The sequence below is a fragment of the Zootoca vivipara genome, chromosome 3, assembly GCF_965207765.1.
Source record: "Zootoca vivipara chromosome 3, rZooViv2.hap1.1, whole genome shotgun sequence".
NCBI lineage: Eukaryota > Metazoa > Chordata > Lepidosauria > Squamata > Lacertidae > Zootoca > Zootoca vivipara.
In genome coordinates, this window is record NC_142586.1 from 781,846 (window position 1) to 802,642 (window position 20,797).

The 20,797-nt window shown below is 43.3% G+C and overlaps 1 protein-coding gene across 6 annotated transcripts in view; it reads left to right on the forward strand.

Moving 5' to 3' along the window:
* The window catches only part of PKHD1 (PKHD1 ciliary IPT domain containing fibrocystin/polyductin), a 261,509-nt gene that overhangs the window by 236,716 nt on the left and 3,996 nt on the right, over positions 1 to 20,797 (forward strand). For 3 of the 6 annotated variants that reach the window (XM_035110412.3, XM_060272303.2, XM_060272305.2), the window contains 6 exons: positions 1,763 to 1,898; positions 5,365 to 5,452; positions 13,729 to 13,836; positions 15,737 to 15,895; positions 16,347 to 16,400; positions 17,225 to 17,353. In XM_035110412.3, coding sequence (XP_034966303.3) covers positions 1,763 to 1,898; positions 5,365 to 5,452; positions 13,729 to 13,836; positions 15,737 to 15,895; positions 16,347 to 16,400; positions 17,225 to 17,353 — 674 coding nt within the window. The remainder of the gene's footprint in view (positions 1 to 1,762; positions 1,899 to 5,364; positions 5,453 to 13,728; positions 13,837 to 15,736; positions 15,896 to 16,346; positions 16,401 to 17,224; positions 17,354 to 20,797) is intronic. The other 3 variants (XM_088665480.1, XM_060272304.2, XM_088665479.1) reach the window with 1 other exon arrangement.

Genomic DNA, 20,797 nt, shown 5'->3' on the forward strand with positions numbered 1-20,797 from the left:
TCTCTTCCAACTCTATGATTCTATTATTCTAACGGGAGCTCACCCTGTCGTGGGGATTCGAACCACTGACCTTCTGATCAGCAACCCCTAGGCTCAGTGGTTTAGACCACGGCGCCATCCACGACCCTAGAAAAAGCATACACACACGCATATCACAGTGGAACGGTCTCCCTCACGAGGTGGCAGACTCTTCTCCATTGGGTGCTTTTTTAAGCAGAGGTTGGATGGCCATCTGTCATGGATGCTTTAGTTAAGATTTCTGCATTAAAGACAGTTGGACTAGATGACCCTTCCAGCTCTATGATTCTATGATGCTACGACATGGAAAAAGTAACAAAATTCTTAACACCTTAGCAACAAAATTCTTGTGGCACCTTAGAGTTAAACTAACAGATTTATTACGGTACAAAGTTTTGCAGCTTCGTTGCCCATTTCACCAGATGCACGAAGTCTGAGCTGATGTATCTGCGCTAGGGTTGTGGCTTCACCTCTGATGAAGCAACCATCCCCGTCTCAAATATATTTTTGACTGCCTCAAAACCCAAAGCAAAGTTAGCAGGCTTTGAGGCTTTGGAGCCACTTTGAATTAACTCAGGAGAGTTTCTCGAGATGGTTTTCTTGTTTGGGATATTTAGCCCAATTTTAGAACTTCCTCCAAACTTCCTCTTCATAAATGGAAAACACAAAAAGCAGAGAGGCAGAGGAGAAGAGTCCTATGACTGACACTTCCAATCAGGGATGGTTCTCCAAAAAACCAGTCAGTCTAGGTTTTAATAAGCTCGGTCTTGTTCTCTCTGGTGGGAGCAGCAGGCCTGAAAACAGTGAGCTTGTAACCTTTACTGAGGTCTGGCAGAACACATACCTGCTGATCTTACCAGTTATGCCCAGTGAAGTCATTCTTTTACATTTATTGCTAGCACTGATGAGAATAGTTTTCCTGCTTAGGTAGAGTATATTGTGATAGCCCTAGGAAGAGTATATAAGCCTAGTGAAAATATTCCCACTAATTTTCTGCAATCCACTTCTCAGTCCCTGTGCGTTATTTCAGATTGGCAGTATTAGAAAGCAACATAGACTATTAGCTTTGAAATCAGCCACTTTCCCTTTTCCTTCCTAGCATAGTTTGCAAAGGCAAAAGCTTTGCAAAGCCCAGAGTGCCTTTAGAATACAGAGAAACCTGCTGAAGAAATTGAGTTAAACCAAAGTGAATAGGCTCTCAATAAATGCATCGTTTCTACCGCACCTTAAAGCAAACACCAGGAGAGCTGAATAAATGGTTTTTGTACTTTCATTTTGAGGCAATATCAAACCCAAGTCATCACTTTGTAGCAGTGGTTTAGAAGCATATATAATAAGCATAATGACACAAAGCATCGAGAAGGAATTCAGGCTGTGTGGGCTCAGAATGAAATTCCTTCTCCCATGCATTCAAATAATCCCAGGTGCTTGAATTCATTTTTTCCTCTTGGAAGATAAACTTAAAGAGGAGCCTAAGTGCACAGGGAATTTGAAAAGGAAAGGATCATAGTGCAGTTAAAGATACAGTGCACATATTTGCAGGCACCAGCTTTGAATTACTCCCTGTCCAAAAAGCAGAGAGCACAGCGGATTTACTAACCTGTTAGGATAAGGAAAACTGGTAGATTCCAGAAAACTAGCTGTATGGGTAGCAATTCTCTCACCAATATGCCTAGTGATGGTTTCAGATGTATTCTGAATGAATAACCAGTAATGGTGGTTTCCTTTCCTCTTAACGTTCAAGAAATGGAAGCAGCCAAACTCCAGGAAGTTGCCTCTATGTCAGGCCTTACAACATCTCTGTCCGGATCCAGCCCGCTAATGGGGTGACGGAAAGCCCCCTTCCCAGGCAACCACAGGTCATCTTCCTGGATAAGAAGGTATGTAACTATAAGAAGGCACGTTTGGTACTGTGGGATAAGGATGTATCTTGTATGCAGGACTGCTAGATTTAAATGTCCAATGTAAAACAAAATCCTAATACCCCACCCTTTAATTTTATAGGTGAATGTGAAAATGTAGCCTCTTAAATATTGGTAGCTGAAAGAGAAATATCAGAAATACAAGAGAAATGCACATAAATCCAGTGATAAACACACATGAATAATGGTGCACAAAATTGCAACTTGCATTTTAGTGTCTTTGGGGTTTAATGCATTGTATCACAGAATTTGGTGTCCATTGAGCAAAGAAAAAATATATCCATGAATCCACAGGCTTTAATTCATGCACCAATCCTTCTGAAATTTTGCAGTGACAAATGTGTAATACATGCTATTTTCATTTTAAAAAACCAAAACACCAGCCTTGTCCTAAATTGCAGGGAAGTAAGCAAAATCCATTTTAGATTTTTCTCTCCCAATAATCAACTTTAAAGATGTGCTGCACAAAAAAAACCTGTCTATCTTTCTGAAATTTATTAGATTACTTACTTAAAGGCACTTCTATAATGTATACTGTTTTCATATACATTTCTGACAAGTTGGGGGAAAGCAAATCCTTTTTTAATCTCCATTAAACTGTAAAGGCCATGCTTACAGAAAACATCCTGCACCTATTCCTCTGAAACATTCCAGAGCAAGTGGTAAAGGAGTTATAGACTTTTTGCTTCCCCAGTAATAGTGAATGGGGAGACACACAACTTTGGTTTTCCTGAAGCAAAGTTTCAATGATATGTATTTTTAACTCATTAGCAAGCTTAAAACCATGGAGCCACCTGGAATGAACAAAGACATAGGATTCTTATCTCATTATACATGATCAAGCTTTCCTTAGCACCTCAGCCCTTGCTCCCCCCCCCCGCAAGACCAATTGCAGTCATTAACAGTCATTAACAGTCATCAACAGGTTTACCACTCCTATCAGCCCATCACCCATTCCCATCACCCCCACCCCCCACCCTCTGAATATACATAAGGGTCTGGCTTCTTCTGTTTCAGTATATCTGATGAAGTGTGCATGCACACAAAAGCTCATACCAAAATAAAAACTTAGTTGGTCTTTAAGGTGCTACTGAAGGAATTTTTTTATAATGTATTTTTGTGTTTTTGTATTGTAAGCCTCTTATTGTGGGCCACTTTCTGAATTGTATCTGAGCTGTATCTTGCATTTGGTGAGCAGCCCTTTTCTTTTTTTAAAAAAAATATTTTTATTAATTTTCCAATTAAAACCAATTATATCACATTCAATATTTCAAATTATACACATATATATATCAATCAAACCGAATGTTATGCCAAATCATCTAAAAAAATTTTTTATTTGGGTTCCCATGCTTCAAGAAATTGGGAATTCCTCGCAACTGTCCACTGCCGTCTTTTTTCTAAAGTTCAAATCGTCCTCCAAGTTCATAATAATCCAGATCTTCCCCTTACAGTCACATAGATGTTTTCCACTTTCATCCGATTGTTTCCCAGCCGCTGAGATAAATATCAAATAAAGTTTCACAGATGTTCTTTCTCCTGTGTGAGTTAATCAGTCCAGCCTCCCCATAAATCTTCTTAATGGAGCTCCTTGTTGCGTCGAAGCAGCCCGAAGCAGCGCCATCTCAAAAAGCTCAAATCACTTTCGCTTTCTCTCACAGCCATGAAGATTCACGATCATTATAGAATTTACAGCTTTTTCAGGCAGGAGACCCAAACATCAAACCATAAACTCTTGGTAAATTAATGGATCTCCTTGCCCTATAGCTGAACTTAGCTTCAGGTCGCTGCTCCAATTTAAAGTGCGTCATAAATCCTCCGAGCGCGTCCAGAACTCCTTCCGCCCGACTAGGGGGAGGCTTTTCTCATCGGCAACTCCACATCTTTAAAAAAAATATGCTCAGTAACAACAGTTATAAAGTTCAACTCACACAGTCTTGCTTCTCTTTCACTCCAAACAAGCCAGGACATCGCGTCTGGGAAGGTACGAGGCAACAATATGAAGGGAAAAAAAAAAAAACCTTCCCTTATCGCTCCGTCCCCATCAATCCTTCTTCCAGATGCAGTACAATCTTTGACTCCTCTCCTTTCAGCAGCGTAAATTTCTCAGCAGTAAACAGCGCTTCTTCCCCTCCTTCTGAAGTATGTCCATAGATTTAAGCCTAATTATCTTCTTTAACCATGGAAATCCCCGCCATGCAGATTAGCGTCCGGGAGTCCTGGCCCTCGTAAGTGCTCAGCCCAAGCTCCCCCCACTCCAAAAACAGTCGGAGTGGGTCTGGGGGCATCGCGGGCCAGCGGCCCCTCTCCGTAACCCCCGGAGAGGGTAGGGGGTTGCCATTTACTCCCCTAGCAACCGCCAAATTCCTTACGAAGATCAGAGAGATGGAAAACAGGTCCGCCATTCCTGCAGGCGGAAACCGGAACCTTGTGAGCAGCCCTTTTCAGGAACTAGAGATGTAGAGTGGGACATTTTAATCAGGAACAGGAGTAGATTTGGACTGTTTTTATCTTCACTTCCTCTCCAATTGCTGATCTCTCCCTCCCCCAACCCCTCTGTATATTTCAATAGTGGTAGGCTCTGTTCATGGGCGTAGCCAGGATTTTTGTTAGGGGGGGGGGCAGGACTTTTGTTGGGGGCAGAACCAACGTGATTGGCCAGTTAGTTAAGTATTTCTATTTTTTCCTCCCCCCGGCTACGCCCATGGCTCTGTTCAATGCCACTGGCACTTCCCTTGCTCATGAAAAAGGAAGTCAAATAAAAGCATCACCCTGACAATCCTCCTAGAACAGGTGTGGGGAACTTGTTTTGGCCTCCAGGTGTTGTTGGGCTAGAACTCCAATCAGCCCTAGCAAGTAAGGGCAATGGCCAGGGCTGAGGGGAGATGGATCTCAGCAACATCTGGAAAGCCCAGCATCCCCCACACCTGTCATAGAACAATGGAAGCAATAGCTTTTTCCCTGAGCCCATTTCAGAGTCTGCGTGAATGAGACATCTCTCAGATCAGTTACAGCGATCCTTCCTATTTTTACAGGAAGGGGGAGATCATTAATCAGATATTACATGGCTAACTGGTGAAGATAAGCAGCATAAATGGGTCCTTTTAATACAATTGCTCTTTTATGGATAAGCTGTGGCAGACAAGAGAAGAAGAAAAGCCATTGAGGTTGAAACCTTCCTGAACCGTCTCCTCAATGAACCATCAATGTGGCTTTCCCAATATTTATAGCATTTTTTGTGGTCACCACTTGACTGCTGCTTGTTTTAACTAATTTTAATACTGCATTTTTAAATTCTAATAACCTGCCCTGGGACCTCATGATGAAAGATGGGGTAAGAAATCATTGGCAACATCACCATCCCACCATCAGGAAAAACAGTGGTGACGAACAGCAATACACTATGTTTCTTTTATTTCCGTAGGGTCGAAGAGTGGCAACACTAGGCTTCCCCTCCAAACCATGGGTTGTGACAGCCTTTCTGAAAGGCACTCCAGACGCTGTGCTGAAAGGTTTGGACCTATTGCTAAGCACCTCTGAGGTTCCATTATAGGCAGCGTGGGGCCATACCGCTCACAAATATGTGAAGAATGCTAAAAGGAATGTATTTTAGGCAGTGCTGTTTTCTATATGAGCATCTCCCTCATTCTCTTAGAATGGCAATGGCGCCCACCTGAGAGGTGCCGGAACCATAGCTGCCAAGTTATCCCTTTTTTAAAGGGATTTTCCCTTATGCTGAATAGGCTTCCTCGCGAGAAAAGGGAAAACTTGGCAGCTATGGCCGGAACTGAGTTCTGGTGAGTTCTGGCTGAATTTTTTTTTTTTTAGGGATTTCACATGAACATCAGCATAGCACCTGATCCAAGCAACATCCTTATACACAAAATGATAGTTAATTGTGAAATAATGGCTTTATAGTCCTGGGCTGCTTATGTATATGCTTGTGTACATTATGGAAATGTGTGTCTTCTGTGTATGTACGTTTCCGAGCACAGTTCAAAGTGTTGGTGCTGACCTTTAAAGCCCTAAATGGCCTCGGTCCAGTATACCTGAAGGAGCATCTCCACCCCCATCGTTCTGCCTGGACACTGAGGTCCAGCTCCAAGGGCCTTCTGACGGTTCCCTCGTTGTGAGAAGCCAAGTTGCAGGGAACCAGGCAGAGGGCCTTCTCGGTGGTGGCGCCTGCCCTGTGGAACGCCCTCCCATCAGATGTCAAAGAGAAAAACAGCTACCAGATTTTTAGAAGACATCTGAAGGCAGCCCTGTTTAGGGAGGCTTTTAATGTTTAATTGTTTTGTTTCATTTTTCTGTTGTAAGCCGCCCAGAGTGGCTGGGGAAACCCAGCCAGATGGGCAGGGTATAAATAATAAATTATATTATTATTATTATTATTATTATTATTATTATTATTATTATTGCTGCATATGGCAAAAAGATACCTGTCACTCTGATCTTGTGGGGATTGTAGGGTTAATTAAGTCTGCCCCAAGGCATTGTCACCATGTATGTGCAGGATGGCACCCCCCTTGTCTGAAGGTGGGGGAAATAAAAGTTCCAAACGTTCTTGAATCTGTAACCTGAGGAGAGGAACACATGATTGACAAGGGAGATCTATAAATACAGATACAGCAGACAGGGCTGGTCCTGCTGGGAGCCTGGTGAGTTAGACATGGTTTATCCAGTTTTGATTTGTTTTTGCTCCAAAGGGTACATTTTGGGTTTCAGTCCTTTTGAGCGCCCATCTCTGTAACATTTCATTGTCTTTCTTATCTTAGGAAACTAAATTCGTGTCAGATAAACATTAGGAAGAACTTCCTGACAGTAAGAGCTGTTCGGCAGTGGAATTTGCTGCCAAGGAGTGTGGTGGAGTCTCCTTCTTTGGAGGTCTTTAAGCAGAGGCTTGACAGCCATCTGTCAGGAATGCTTTGATGGTGTTTCCTGCTTGGCAGGGGGTTGGACTGGATGGCCCTCTGATTCCAACTCTCTGATTCTATGAAGCCCTGTTGGTCTCAGCTTTATCAAAACACCCTGAGGCCTAGAGTTTAAACTCTCACTACTTAAGGAGGCTTCAGAGAGACCCCCGGGGAACTTTGGGGAGACTGTTTGATAAAGGGCGGCCTGGTAAATAACTGGTCTCTTTTCTGGTGGCAGCAGATACCGCAAATGGAGGGAGAGAGGGTGCTAGAGAGGCATGCGCTGTTGTGGCCACATCCTCTTCACCAGGTGTACAGGCAAGGGCGTACCCACCATGCGGCAAGTTAGGGCAGCTGCCCTACTCTAGAAGCAGGGCTGGTGGGCAGAGGCGGAGCACAGCCCGGCGGAGCGCGAGTTCGCCATTCCCGCCGCACCGCGCCGCACCCTCCCTCCAGCTCCCCGGCGCGCCCTCAGGCAAGGCCAAGCGCGGCGGGGAACCAGGGAGCGCGGCGCGGTGGGCGGGAACGCCGAACTCGTGCTACGCTGGGCTGGGCTCCGCCTCCGCCCACCAGCCCTGCTGCTAGGGAGGGGCACAGCCCGGCGGAGCGCGAGTTCGCTGTTCCCGCCCACTTTGTGGCCCCTCCCCTTGCCCCCCCTAGTTTTGATCCTGGGTACGCCCATGTGTACAGGTCCCAGATGTTTCGGATGTGGCCTTCACAAGCTCCCTCCTCCCTCCGTAGAATCCTCTCCTAATGCAGCTTGACTGCTGAGTCTAGTGTGAGATGAGGCATGGCAGAAATGAACAACTGGGATGCATCACAACAGAACTCTGCCCATGCCTCTGTGGCTTGCCATGGATACTGGTGAAGAGCCCGTTGCCTCACATGGGAGAACATCAGAGGGTGACCTTTCAACTGTTGCTGATCATGATGGTCTTCGTTTTAGTTTTACTCCGGGTACAGTCACTGGAATTAATGAATATAACTAAGTAAATTCCATTAATTTCAATGGGTCTGCTCTGAGTAACACTTAGTTGACTGTCACCCCAATGATTTATTTGTTCTGGCTACGCAGGTTACAGTTGAAGTTCCAAAATCAGAAAGGGCAAAATATTTATAAACTTCCCTCACAGATCCAGGCCTCTGAAGTCAGTGCCATAAAGTGACTGGGCCAATTTTCACACTCAGAATAGCACGTGATACCGGTATTGTTTTTCTGGATCCCTACCCATTTTAGAAACAAATGGAAAACTGCATGATCAAATGTTTCTCCATGTCAGAAATTTGCTGCCTTTGAAGCTAGCAGGCCTAGGTGAAGGATTCTAGTTTACTATGTGCAAGGGTTTGTAAAAAAACAAAAACACACGGGGGAGCCTTCAGACACCTGCATTCTGATGCGATGTAGTCCTATGAATGATGTACAACGTGCTTTTCTGAATACTAGCTGAGGTCAGACACCGGGTAAGCCACTGTTCCTCATCCTCTGTTCCCCTTTTATAAAATTTGGCCATAAAGTGCACGAAAGCTCATACCAAAATAAAAACTTAGTTGGTCTTTAAGGTGCTACTGAAGGAATTTTTATTTTATTTTATCTCAGATCAGTTAGTTACAAGGACAAACAAGATTCAAACTTGTAGAACACTTTGTACTGCAAATGTATTGCATTGCTCCATTTATACATGAGCTTGTTCTGGAGGTCTATGTGACCTCCTTATCCATAATAATCTGGGATTTGAAGCAAGCGGTATACAAATATATTATTGGAGAGAATGATAAATAGTGCATTTTTTATTTTTAAAAAAATAAGTGGGCTTCAGAATTATTCCCATGTAAGAATTTGCTGTTGTTGTTGTTGTTTAGTCGTTTAGTCGTGTCCGACTCTTCATGACCCCATGGACCATATAGGTGCATGTGATTCTCCACCCAAAGAAATGAACAGGTTTTTGAAAGCAAATGCATTTGGATGACACAACAGTGATTTCTGTGACTTGCATATAACAGGACAGAAACAGAGAGGACTATTGCTTAATTCGGACTATCCTAGGACTGTGGAGCCTTTGTACAAATAATGCACTGAAGAATCTGAGGCATTTCAGCTTCTCTTCTCAGGCTCTAAGGCAGATAGAAGCACCACCTGTGCCTATTGAACTATTGAAAACAGGGGAACAAACAAACCCTATCAGTCGTGGTGCGAGGAGCTTCCCACCGTGTGCCAATTTGAAGTCGCAGCTGAGCTTTGCACGTATGAACCCTGATCATGCTAAATATATCTTTCCAGGGGTTGTAGCACAGCTCACGCAGGTAGGCACGGTTGGCTGAGAACAGAGCAAAGGAATTCACTGTGCAAATGTCTTTCAATTATGGGCTTAATGACCCTCATGGCCCCCTTGCAGTCTTTTAAGCGATGAACGTAATGGACTCATTGCTGTGGCTGACATTAACCTGGGCAGTCGCTCTGCTGGTTTAAATTGGCATAGCTCCAAGGAAGCCAATGAGGTAATTCTGATTTACATGCTCACTGATGACATCAGTAGCAATGCTTGTTCCACAGGGTGGACATTCGTCTACTGTTAGATAGTGGTAGCCACCTGGCCCGTTTTGCCCAGGACAGCTGCCTTATTTGGGGATCTAATAATTTGCCAATGGCTTTGAAAACAACCAAAACAAATGGAAAGGAGGAGTCTATATGTGATCTTCTGAGTTGCTTTACATTACCCTTCATTGTAAAAGTTCAGCTGTTGAAATATATCTTTGTGAGTTATAAAACAACCTTATTTTTCCTCTCTGACCCAAAGTTAATTAAGCCATGAAAGGAGAAATATAAAGAAAGAAGGAAGCAAACTAATAGAAGATGGAAGAAGGCTCAAATAAAGGACAGTCACTGAAGAGAAAAAGGCATTCTGCATTCTTCAAAAGAAACATGCATCAAATTAATAGTCAATAAACTCCAAGAACGACAGAAGTGTGCTCTGCAGATGTTCGCTGCGTAATCATTTGCTGTGTTTATTCCTTTGACAAACGTGATCATTGTGATCATTGTTAGCAGCATTTAAGGAGAATGTGTCTTCCACACATATTCAGACTGTTTCATTTGACAGCAGCCAAACTGCCTCTCAGGAAGCAGTTTAGCTCCAAATTAGCTCGCTCCAGCATTAAATACCAGCTTGCTTTGGAGGTCTTTGTGACGAGCACCATATATATCCATAATATTCTGGTATTTGAAGCATATGTGCCAGGGAGCTGAGAGACTCTCCTTTCAAGAATACAGTATGTTACTCCAGGATTCATCATAGACTTGAAATGGCAGCTATAAAACCTTCCAGTGTTGCAGCCTGGAAATCTAGCATTACAGTAAACTGAGAACGTTATCAGTAGTCAAGGCACTTAGATGCTCTGTCAAAAAGTTCCATGGAAGCGACTTAATACAGGTGCCTAGCTGGCAAGCAGGGAAATCATAGAATCATAGAATTGTAGAGTTAAAAGGGACTACAATTCAGCACTTTCTGCAATAACAAAAATATGTCTCAAGGTAACTCGCAAACCCATAAAAACATAAAGCTTACAAACATTTAAAAACAATGCATCAGGAAAGTCAGTAAAAGACAAATGATCTAAAAGTGCTTATTATAAAGTGCCTGTTATAGAAAGTATGAATCCTACCCCATCCAACTTAAAATGTACACTACAGAGAGGCCAAGAATCATAGTATAGTATGGTCCAAATTAGCTATCAAAGTACTGGAATAGGAATGTCTTAGCCTGGCATCTAAAAGCTGACAATCTCAGGTGGGTGCTGTTTCAGAGATCATTCCACAAATAGGGAGCAGCCACTGAAAAAGCTCATTGGGAACAGGTGAATTGTTATTGGGAAACAGCACAGAGTAGTGTGAAAAGCTCCTACTGATACTTCTGTGACGTGATCTGATTAGTCTTTGGCCCAGTCCTACTGTTTTAGGAAAGAATATTTTCCGGCTATATAATGAAGCACATTGAGCCTCTGGCTCACGTGCTAACCTCTCCTTCTCTTGTGCACACCAGAGGAAAAGATCAGGCGCATATGCTTCCAATTTTAAAGTGACCACACAGTCCCTCAGATGTCAAGACTTAGAAAGTTAATTTTTTTTCCTAAAAATATTTTCAGAACAAGACGGAATGAAACCATTGTATGGCCCTGTCTCATTATCACTTACCATTGTTTAAACAAACCACAGTTCCATGAATTCAGGCATCACTGGGGACTGTGGTGGTTTGAAAAGCGGAAGTGAACACTTCTGATCTCTTTGCAGGCATGAAAGAAGGAAGAACATTCAAACTTGAAGCTGGCTTGTTCATGTGACACGAAACTGATGCTTTGTTAGTCTGAACTGGGCTACAGCAGGTGTTCAGACATTTCAATTTGATTCCAACACAGTGGTGTTTTGCACCTGATGATATTTTGATGGTATACAGTGTTTTTGGTCCCAACGGCAAGTTGTGGCTACAAGTTACTGTCTCTGATTGTTAGCATATGGTAGGTCTTGAACTGCTGTAACATGGCATCTGCTTATGGATCCTACAGACCACCTTTGTCTTGGAAGCTAACAGTGAATGCAGAGGACGGGGAGTGATAAAGTGGAATAGTGAGAGGGGAAAGTTAGGCAGTAGCAAATGGGGCAGAGGCCTTGATATTTCAGGGAACAATATGGGTGGGGAAGAAGCATTGAGGAGGTATTTGAAACAGAAGAGGGAACTGTAATTTCAGCAATGTGAAGCCTGAGGCCAAATGCAGCCAAATGCAGGCTTCTCTAACTGGCCCTTGGCTCTCTCCCGAGGCCACACCCCACCTCAGGCCACGCCTCTCACTGACCCTGCTGTGCTAGGGCTTTGGCCAGTGGTGGAGCAAGCTGATCGGATGCCTGGGGTGGCATCTGTGCCCAGGGGCGGGACCAGCCCCCCGTGGGGGGGGGCAGGACAATCTGCGGGGCCTCCGAGGAGTCTGCCTGCCTCCTCCCAATCAGCCGACCTACTGCTGAGGGGGAGGCAGGGGCGGACCATTTGGGGCAGCGTGGAGCCTGCGGGCACTCAAGCCACCATGTCACTCCCAGGAGAGATGCGTAGCTCTGGCGCGCTGCAGGCCCCTCAGTGAGTGCTGCCTGGCATTTTGTCACCCCCCCTTTAGTGGTGCCTCCACTGCACCCCCTTCCTCTGCCCCGGCTTTGGCAGCTTGATAATTTCTTGCATTGCCACATGGAGGATGGAGAGATGGTTGCGATGGCATGTGCATGTAGAAACTGACTTTTGCATGGCTGAAATATAGCCTTTCTGTACAAAAGGTGAGAGCGGCATCCGTTGTTCCACCCACTTTTGCCTCTGGCCCAGCCCACTGTGGCTCGTAGCCCCTGGGAGGTACTTGGTAGGTTCCCCACAAGGGAATGCAGTCATCAGGCTATCCATCTATCTTCTTTGACCTTAGTTGGATGTCAGGGATGGAAAATATAGGGAACCTGTTTAGATCCTCAAAGTGCTACAAGTTATCCCAAGGTCCTAGCAGAACTTTTTCCAGGAAGGACAACTGCTTATGCCACAATGAATTGTAGCATAAATTCTGCGAAAGAATTATCTTGATGAGGCATTTAGCTTCAGACTCAGGGCCAAACAATTTCAATACTATATTGGGAAATATTTTTTTTAATTAAAAATCCATGTCAGACTAGAATAGAACTATGAAAAGTTTCCCCATTCCCTTACAGTTTGGCACTCTGACTTCATTTACATATGAATTATTAACCCTATGAAATGTTTGACCTTCCTGGCTTAAGCAGATACCTTTGGCATCAGGCGCCGTGTTTGTTTGTGCCACCCCTCCTGAAAGTGCATTTATCTACATGCAAGGAGGCTTAATTGAGTCCATTCCAGCTGGATCGCTAGCTTTTAGATGAAGTTACAGAAAGAAAAATATTGGTCTATTATGTTCGCAGCACAGAGAATGCAAGAGGGAGCACTGAAATAGTGTACAACACATTTACAGGCTACAAAATTGATATGTACTGTGCTTAAAAACATGGAATCTGGCTTTGATTATCTAGAAACTTTTTCCATGAGCTTTTTTTCAGCTGGAACTCCCTGGAACTCCGTTCTGGCACCTCTCAGGTGGGTGCCATTGCCATTGTAAGAGAACACCTCTTTCTCTAGAAAAATAACACATTTCAAATGGAAAGCACCATAATCTAATAATCTAAACTCATTGGTTTTTAAAACTGAAGAACAGGCTGTCTCCAAGGGGAATTTTATTGCTTGGGAGATAGTGATTTCTAGGGCAGGTGTTTTGATTTCTTACACTGGTGATTCCTGCCCCCCCCAAATACAATATTATTGTAGCCACAAAGGACATATTTAATGCTGCAAGTACAGTAATTGATTTGCTGAACAAGTAAGAATTCTTGTTTTGTAATCTCTGGATGTTGTCCAACATCCTAAAGAGGTTCTGGTATCTATTGCCTCTAACCCTTCCCACCTGAACCAATATTTAGAAAGTTGATTCTTCCTGCATGGTTGAGAATTTTGCCATTTTCCTGTGTCAAGTTCAGGATTTGACTAGAGTTTGGTTAGCACTTAAAAGCGTTGCAGAGTGAAATGCAGGTATCTAGTCCTTAAATTAATAAAACAACATTTCCAATAAAAATAATGTCAAGTAGAAAACTGGAACGTTGACTTAACAATGGCGTAAATGATAGGGCTGTGCATCAATTCTGCGTGCACCTTGAATAATGAGGCAAATCTAAGTCCCATTGGTTTACTGGAGCTTTCAAGTAAATTTGTGTAGGGTTATGGCTTTAAAAGATGTAGTTTTGGTGAAATTCATCAGATAATCTAGCATAGCTATGTATCTTTCTTCAGGTGACACAAGGGTAAAGGTCCAAGATGGAAAGGCTGCCTTTCAAAACCTGGTGGTCTCTGGGTCCTGCTCAGGTTGTTACCTCTTTTTCAAAGTGACTTCTCCTCCAGGTAAGATTCATTATCCAGTGAAGGGTCTACTAAGGAGCCTAATGCTAAAGCTAAGCAGGTGCTGGGTAAGATCAGTGCCTTTATAGGAGATACAGTCGTGCCTCGCTAGACGAATTTAATTCATTCCACGGGTCTTTTCTTATAACGAAAAATTTGTCTAGCGAATCCCATAGGAATCCATTAAAAATTTCAATCCATTGAATTTTTTTTTTTTTTTTTTGCCCATAGGAACACATTAATTGAATTTCAATGCATTCCTATGGGAAACCGCGATTCGCTAGACGAATTTTTCATAAAACGAATTCATCTAGCGAGGCAACCTCCGCTCGAAGAATCCTTTCGTTAAGCGGAAATTTCGTTAAACAGGGCATTCGTTAAGCGAGGCACCACTGTATTGGGTTCTGTAACAGAGGAAAGGTAGGATGGATGTACACATAAGAAAATAAATAAGAGATCTCAGTTTTATCAGCCAATATGTGAAGAAGTCTTTTGGCTGCATGTGCAGGTCCTTTGCTCTCATTTCTTTCGGGGGAGCAAACAAACCAGCAAGACTTCCATTAACAATAGTTTCCCATTTCATCGTTTCCAAACCAGAAAACTGTAGCTAATGACTTCAGAACAAGTTAGGATATGAAGTCAACTTCAAACCATAGTTCAGTATCCTGGCTTGCCCCGTACTGTCCTGTTTTGGATGAAATGGGAAACTATAATTAATGGCAGGGCCGGCTCTAGGTAGAGTCCCGGGGGCACGGTACGCCAGGGCACCGGGACGGTAGGTGGGGCGCTGCGCGGCAAAGCCACGCGGAAACCATGCTGTGCCCTGCGAGGGCGGGGGCACCGGAGCTATCTCCGCCCCTCAGCACCAGGGCACCCGACCTGCTCAAGACTGCCCTGATTAATGGAAGTATTTTCCTGGTTTGTTTGCTGACTCAAGCAAAGGAAGAGCTACATGTGAAGCCAAAAGGGTTGTTCATATATCACCTTAGTTTGAGATATGGTCATCAAAAGCTGACTAATAAATCATATTTTATTAAAATTTTCTGAAATACATTCCTCTCCCTTCCAAATTCTAATACAGGCATCCCCAAACTTTGGCCCTCCAGATGTTTTGGACTACAATTCCCATCATCCCTGACCACTGGTCCTGTTAGCTAGGGATCATGGGAGTTGTAGGCCAAAACAGCTGGAGGGCCGCAGTTTGGGGATGCCTGTTCTAATAGCTTAAACATACCATTGAACCAATGTTTTTCAGCTTCTCAGCAACATTTGCTCAATCAGTCTAAAAAAACAGGATGGTGAAGAAGATGGAACTTTGATCTGATCCAGCAGAGCTCTTACCACTGAGCCTCTTGGGCTTGCCAATCGGCAGGTCGGTGGTTCGAATTCCCGCAACGGAGTGAGCTCCCGTTGCTCGGCCCCAGCTTCTGCCAACCTAGCAGTTCAAAAGCACACCAGTGCAAGTAGATAAATAGGTACCGCTGTGATGGGAAGGTAAACGGCGTTTCCATGTGCTCTGGCTTCTGTCACGGTGCCCTGTTGCACCAGAAGGAGTTTAGACCTGCTGGTCACATGACCCGGAAAGCTGTCTGTGGACAAATGCTGGCTCGCTCAGCCTGAAAAGCGAGATGAGCGCCACAACCCCATAGTCACCTTTGACTGGACTTAACCATCCAGGGGTCCTTTACCTTTTTACCTTTACCTCTCATCTTCTTATAATAAGAACTGGGATCCTGATACCATCTATTATATTGATAGTGTTTTCTGTGCCTCATCTTTTTCTTTCAGGCCTCAAGCAATCCCAGACACAATGTCCTCTCTTTGTTGCAATAACTACATTTCTGAACCTTTAAACACATGCTCCTCATTATGTTGTTTGCTTTCTTCTGCTTTTGTTTTTTAGGTGCTATATTATCTGTCAGATCCAATTCTTTTACTATATACCCCATTACTGTGACAGAAAAATCAGCCATAATCTTCACTGCTGCATTGGGATCTGCAGCCTCTCTGCTTGTTTTGGGATCTGTTGTGATCTGTTGGTCCAAGAAAACAAGAAGGAACAGTGAGTTGCAAAACTGAAGTGAAGTTTGCACCCAGAAAATATCCCATTTGTTCTGCTGGGGCTTACAGAAAAAGAGAGGTTTTACAGTGAGATTGACAATAGCTGGTGGTAGCAGATTGTGCTCCCCCAATTCTAACAGTGTAGAAATGTTTCTCCCATTAGTATTGGGCAGATCAGCATGGAGTGGCATTACTGCTGTGTACAGACCCTTGTGTTGTACCTTCTGATTACTCCAGTGCAGGAGTGACTATCTTGGAGCCTTCAGATGTTGGGACTCCATCTCCCATCAGCACCAGCCCACTTAGCCAGTGCTCAGAGATGGTGTAGCACACCAACATCCAGAGAGCCTCAGGGTAGCAGCCCCTTCATTAGTGGGTGCAGTTTTACCAGCTGATGGGTGCATTTTATGCAGGCTGATGGGCTACTTTTTATACAACCTTTTTATTTGCAGATATGAGGAAAGGAAAGGAAATGCAATCAAAAACATTGTCCATGGCCATGAACAGTAAGAATATTCCAGCAATCTTAATTTAAGCAAAATAAAATAAAAAAATCCTTCCAGTAGCACTTTAGAGACCAACTAGAGACCAAACTTAGTTGGTCTCTAAGGTGCTACTGGAAGGATTTTTTAAATTTTGTTTTGACTATGTCAGACCAACACAGCTACCTACCAGTAATTAATTTAAGCATTTAGAGCAATGAGCCTAGGGCTTGCCGATCAGAAGGTCGGCGGTTCGAATCCCTGCGACGGGGTGAGCTCCCGTTGCTCGGTCCCTGCTCCTGCCAACCTATCAGTTCGAAAGCACGTCAAAGTGCAAGTAGATAAATAGGTAAACGGCATTTCTGTGCGCTGCTCTGGTTTCACCAGAAGCGGCTTAGTCATGCTGGCCACATGAACTGGAAAAACTGTCTGTGGACAAACGCCGGCTCCCTTGGCCAGTAAAGCGAGATGAGTCATCCACGACTGGACCTAACAGTCAGGGGTACCTAGAGGTTGGTCTATCCATTGCTATTAGTCATGGGGTACCCCAATGGCAGAGGGGGTATTGCTTTCACACCCTGCTTGTGGACTTCCCAGAGGTATCTGTTTGACAACAAACAGAATCTAAAGGAAGAAGGGAACCTTGTGAAAACACTGTCGCAAGATGAGTGCGGCAACCCCAGAGTTGTCCACGACTGGACTACTTAACTGTCAGGGGTCCTTTACCTTTTTTCAAGACACTTCTTATGTCCAAATAGGTATGGGCTATTAGTTGTTTCTGCAGGAGGTCACTTGTATATTTCACTGAAAATTTGCAGTTTAAATCCCCTTGTAATGTTTTGATACAGAAAACAGGATCAGAAAACCTTTGAAGAAGAAGAAGCATGTCCATATTCAGGCAAATCAGCAGATACTTCATGCCCAACCATGCTTCATCCAGGAGGAGAATAAACACAACATTACTGCTAGGAGAGAAGGTGAGTCTCTTGGATAAAGACTTAATCCTATTATAAAGCACCTTTTTGCACATCATAGGTTGCAACCTTAGCAGGTCCCTGAGCTGGGCTTTTCAGTGCCTCGGCCACAAATAATGTTTGTCAACCAGTTGTAGCCTGGTTGGATTTTTTCATGAGTTCAAGGCAGGCTTTGCTTCAGGAGTCCAGATAATGGCTTCCTGAAATGGGCTGTTGCTTTAGGGTTTGAGGCTGGTTTCTGCCTGACGCTCCAACCTTCCAGCTCACTGGAATTGTGACCATGACAATATTTGTCGTATCTTTTATTACAGTGTTCCCTTCTTGTAATTTCAACATCACCTACTTCACTTCTTCTTTTCTCAGTTTAACCATTTCCCAGGTTTATTAGCAAATTTAAAAAATATTTAGAATATTTCAAATGTTAGCATATTCCTGCATTGTTAGCATAGATAATGGTCCCTGCAGCATCTTAATTTGGCAGGTAACATTTGTATTTGTTGGTGTTTGTTCCAGCTCTTTTTCTTGTCTAATTTCATACAGAATCTTTTGTATTTTCTCCTCTTTTTGAAGTCTCTCTTTTTGAAGTTGAGAGTTACCAGTATGTTGCATAAAGGAACCTCTTATATATGTTTTGCTTGCATCCCAGACCGATATCTTTTCTAAATTATTCTCAAAAAATTATTTTAATTTTTGCTTTCAATCTTGGCGTAATAACGTTTCATTAAGTCTCCATCTAAAACATCCATTTTTTTTTGTACCGGTAAGTCATCATAACTGGATTATGATACAAGAAAGTTTATACTTGGTAGTATATCAACTTAATGCAGCCCAGTAGCCAATGTCTTCATTACTCATATCATATCCTGATAGGGGCCTCTGTTTCTCACTAAAATACATAAATTGTTTTGTGTCCCCATTTGCGGCCCTCCAAATGGCCACAAGTTCCAGATTGTCCACAATTTCAAAAAAATAAAATAAAATGGGTAACTTAACTTGGGTAATTTTAATGTTTCTTTCTGAACTTCTATTCTCCATTCCAGTCTCCCATAAGCAGGGCTTTTTTCATTCAGAACTCACCAGAACTCAGATACAACACCTTTCAGGTGGACACAATTATCATTATAAGAGAGCAAGGTGAGTTCCAGCACCTCTATTTCTAGAAAGATAGTACTGCCCATAAGACACTAATTTCCTTATGAGACCTAGTATCTGTTTGGATAACTTCTCAGTTATGTTACTATAGGGACTGGATGGGGACTAACCCTAACATAAATATGCATCGAGCAAATGTTGATGGACAAAGTAAAGAGGAAACAATTCCTTATACCCCTTTCATGGAAAGGGGTTATAAATCCTCCGTGGTGTGGTAAAGATTGAGTTGAATGTTTTGCCTTGACACTTGCCTTCATCCCCACCCCTGGACTCTTCATATCAGCTACACATGAGAAAGACCCTTTGATCTCAAAAAACTAGGCAGAATAGACAATGCTGGATTAAATGGTTTGTCTCAGTATTATATTCTTAGCAACTTTGCTGAGAATATGCTTTTAGAATATTGAATATTTGGACCTCGATTTCACTTTGTTCAGGAGGCCTTTTCATTTTAATCTAAAGGTTCCACTATTTTAAAGCTCCATGTGAGCAGAAAACTTTTATCTTATGAATGAATAAGCTATGGATGACCTCTTATAAATAATATATACTGCAGATGACAAAGTGAAGTCTTGTGAGATGTAAAATAGCTGCTGAGGAAGACAAAACTTCTAACATATTTGGGAGCTTTTCTTGCATTAAACAGACTGCTGCAATCAAACGTGGGATTGTTTGACTTGCAGATTATTGCTTCATCCATTTTCACTGGATCAAATTATTTTTAAACAATATTTAAAATAATGTTTGCAATGACTAAAAGTCCCCAATGCTGACTTGATGGGGTTTATTTCTCTTTTATTGTATGCTTATTTATGTATGTGTCATTAGGCTGAGTTTACTAGATCAACTTTTCATGAGTATAGCTGCATCAGGGGCTGTTTAGGTTGTATATCTATTTATATTTAGGTAAGGTGTGCGTAATCCCAAAAGTTGATCAGGGACAAATTATATGCAAAAGGCTACTTTTTAAATTCCTACCGGGCCCCTGTCCCAAAAACAGACGACCCACGACAGTATAGCAAGGTCATAATGAACTCTAAATATAGGGAGGGCGGGCGGGTGATCTGATGCACAAGGCGAAAAGAGGAAGCTCAACGCAACGTGCAGCGGTAGATATAGGTCCTTCGGTTAATGCATGAAACGATCCCATTGGCCAGAATTACCCCAGCAACCGAGGGACCCCCAATCGGGTTGTGGGTATCCAATCGCTCCCACCCACAACAACAGTGAGGACAGTCTTATTGATCTCACCGCAACACGTGCTCTCTGGGAGGAGGACACGATTTCCAGACCTTCTCAGATGTATCAAGGTTTCCTTGCCACATACATACCACATGCATGCTGAAATATTTCCTTGACCTATCTCTCACGGTTTGATGGGGGCATGCAGATTACCTTTAAGCTATTCTCCCTTATGAACTGGCCCAGACCCTGCGGTCATCATCCGAGGCCCTTCCTTGTGTGCCAACTCCACGAGAGCTCCAGAGAGTGGCAACACAAGAAAGGGCCTTTTCTGCAGTGGCTCCCTGCTTGTGGGATGCTCCCCCCAGGGAGGCTTACCTGGCGACTTCATTACATGTCTTTAGACACCAGGTGAAAACATTCCTCTTCTCCCAGGGCTTTGGCTAATTTAATTTAAATCTGTGGCCTTTTAAACTGGAGGGGGGTATTGTTTTGTTTGCCATTATGCCGTTTGTTTTTGCTTTTAAACTGTAAACTGCCCTGTGATCCTGAGATGAAGGATGGTAAATAAAATAAAATAAATCTGCCCTCATTCACCATTTTTGCTATCAGTCCCATAGAACCAGTTGGGGTGGAATGGTGTAAACCAGGCATCCCCAAACTGCAGCCCTCCAGATGTTTTGGCCTACAACTCCCATGATCCCTAGCTAGCAGGACCAGTGGCTGGGGAAGATGGGAATTGTAGTCCAAAACATCTGGAGGGCCGAAGTTTGGGGATGTAAACTAAAGGGGAGTAGGAGGGAGGCTCAGAGTTGGGAGGGTGGGGTCAGCCAGGAGAGTGAGCTGCATTTAAGATGGCTCCATCCCTCGTGGCCACTGTGGTGGGGCATCTGTTGTGCTTGGGGCTGAGGAGATTTTGGCTGCCCCAAAGTGCAGACCTTGGTTCTTCCCCCACTAGAATGCAAATAAGGGACTGCGAGGGGTTCCCCTGGTCCTAAACTTGTTGCTTATGTAAGAAGCAGAAAGAGGCTAGTTTTGAGTTTCATCTTATTCTAATTAACATTTATCACAGAAAAAGCAGAAGGAGCAAGAGAGGAAATGCTACAGTTTATA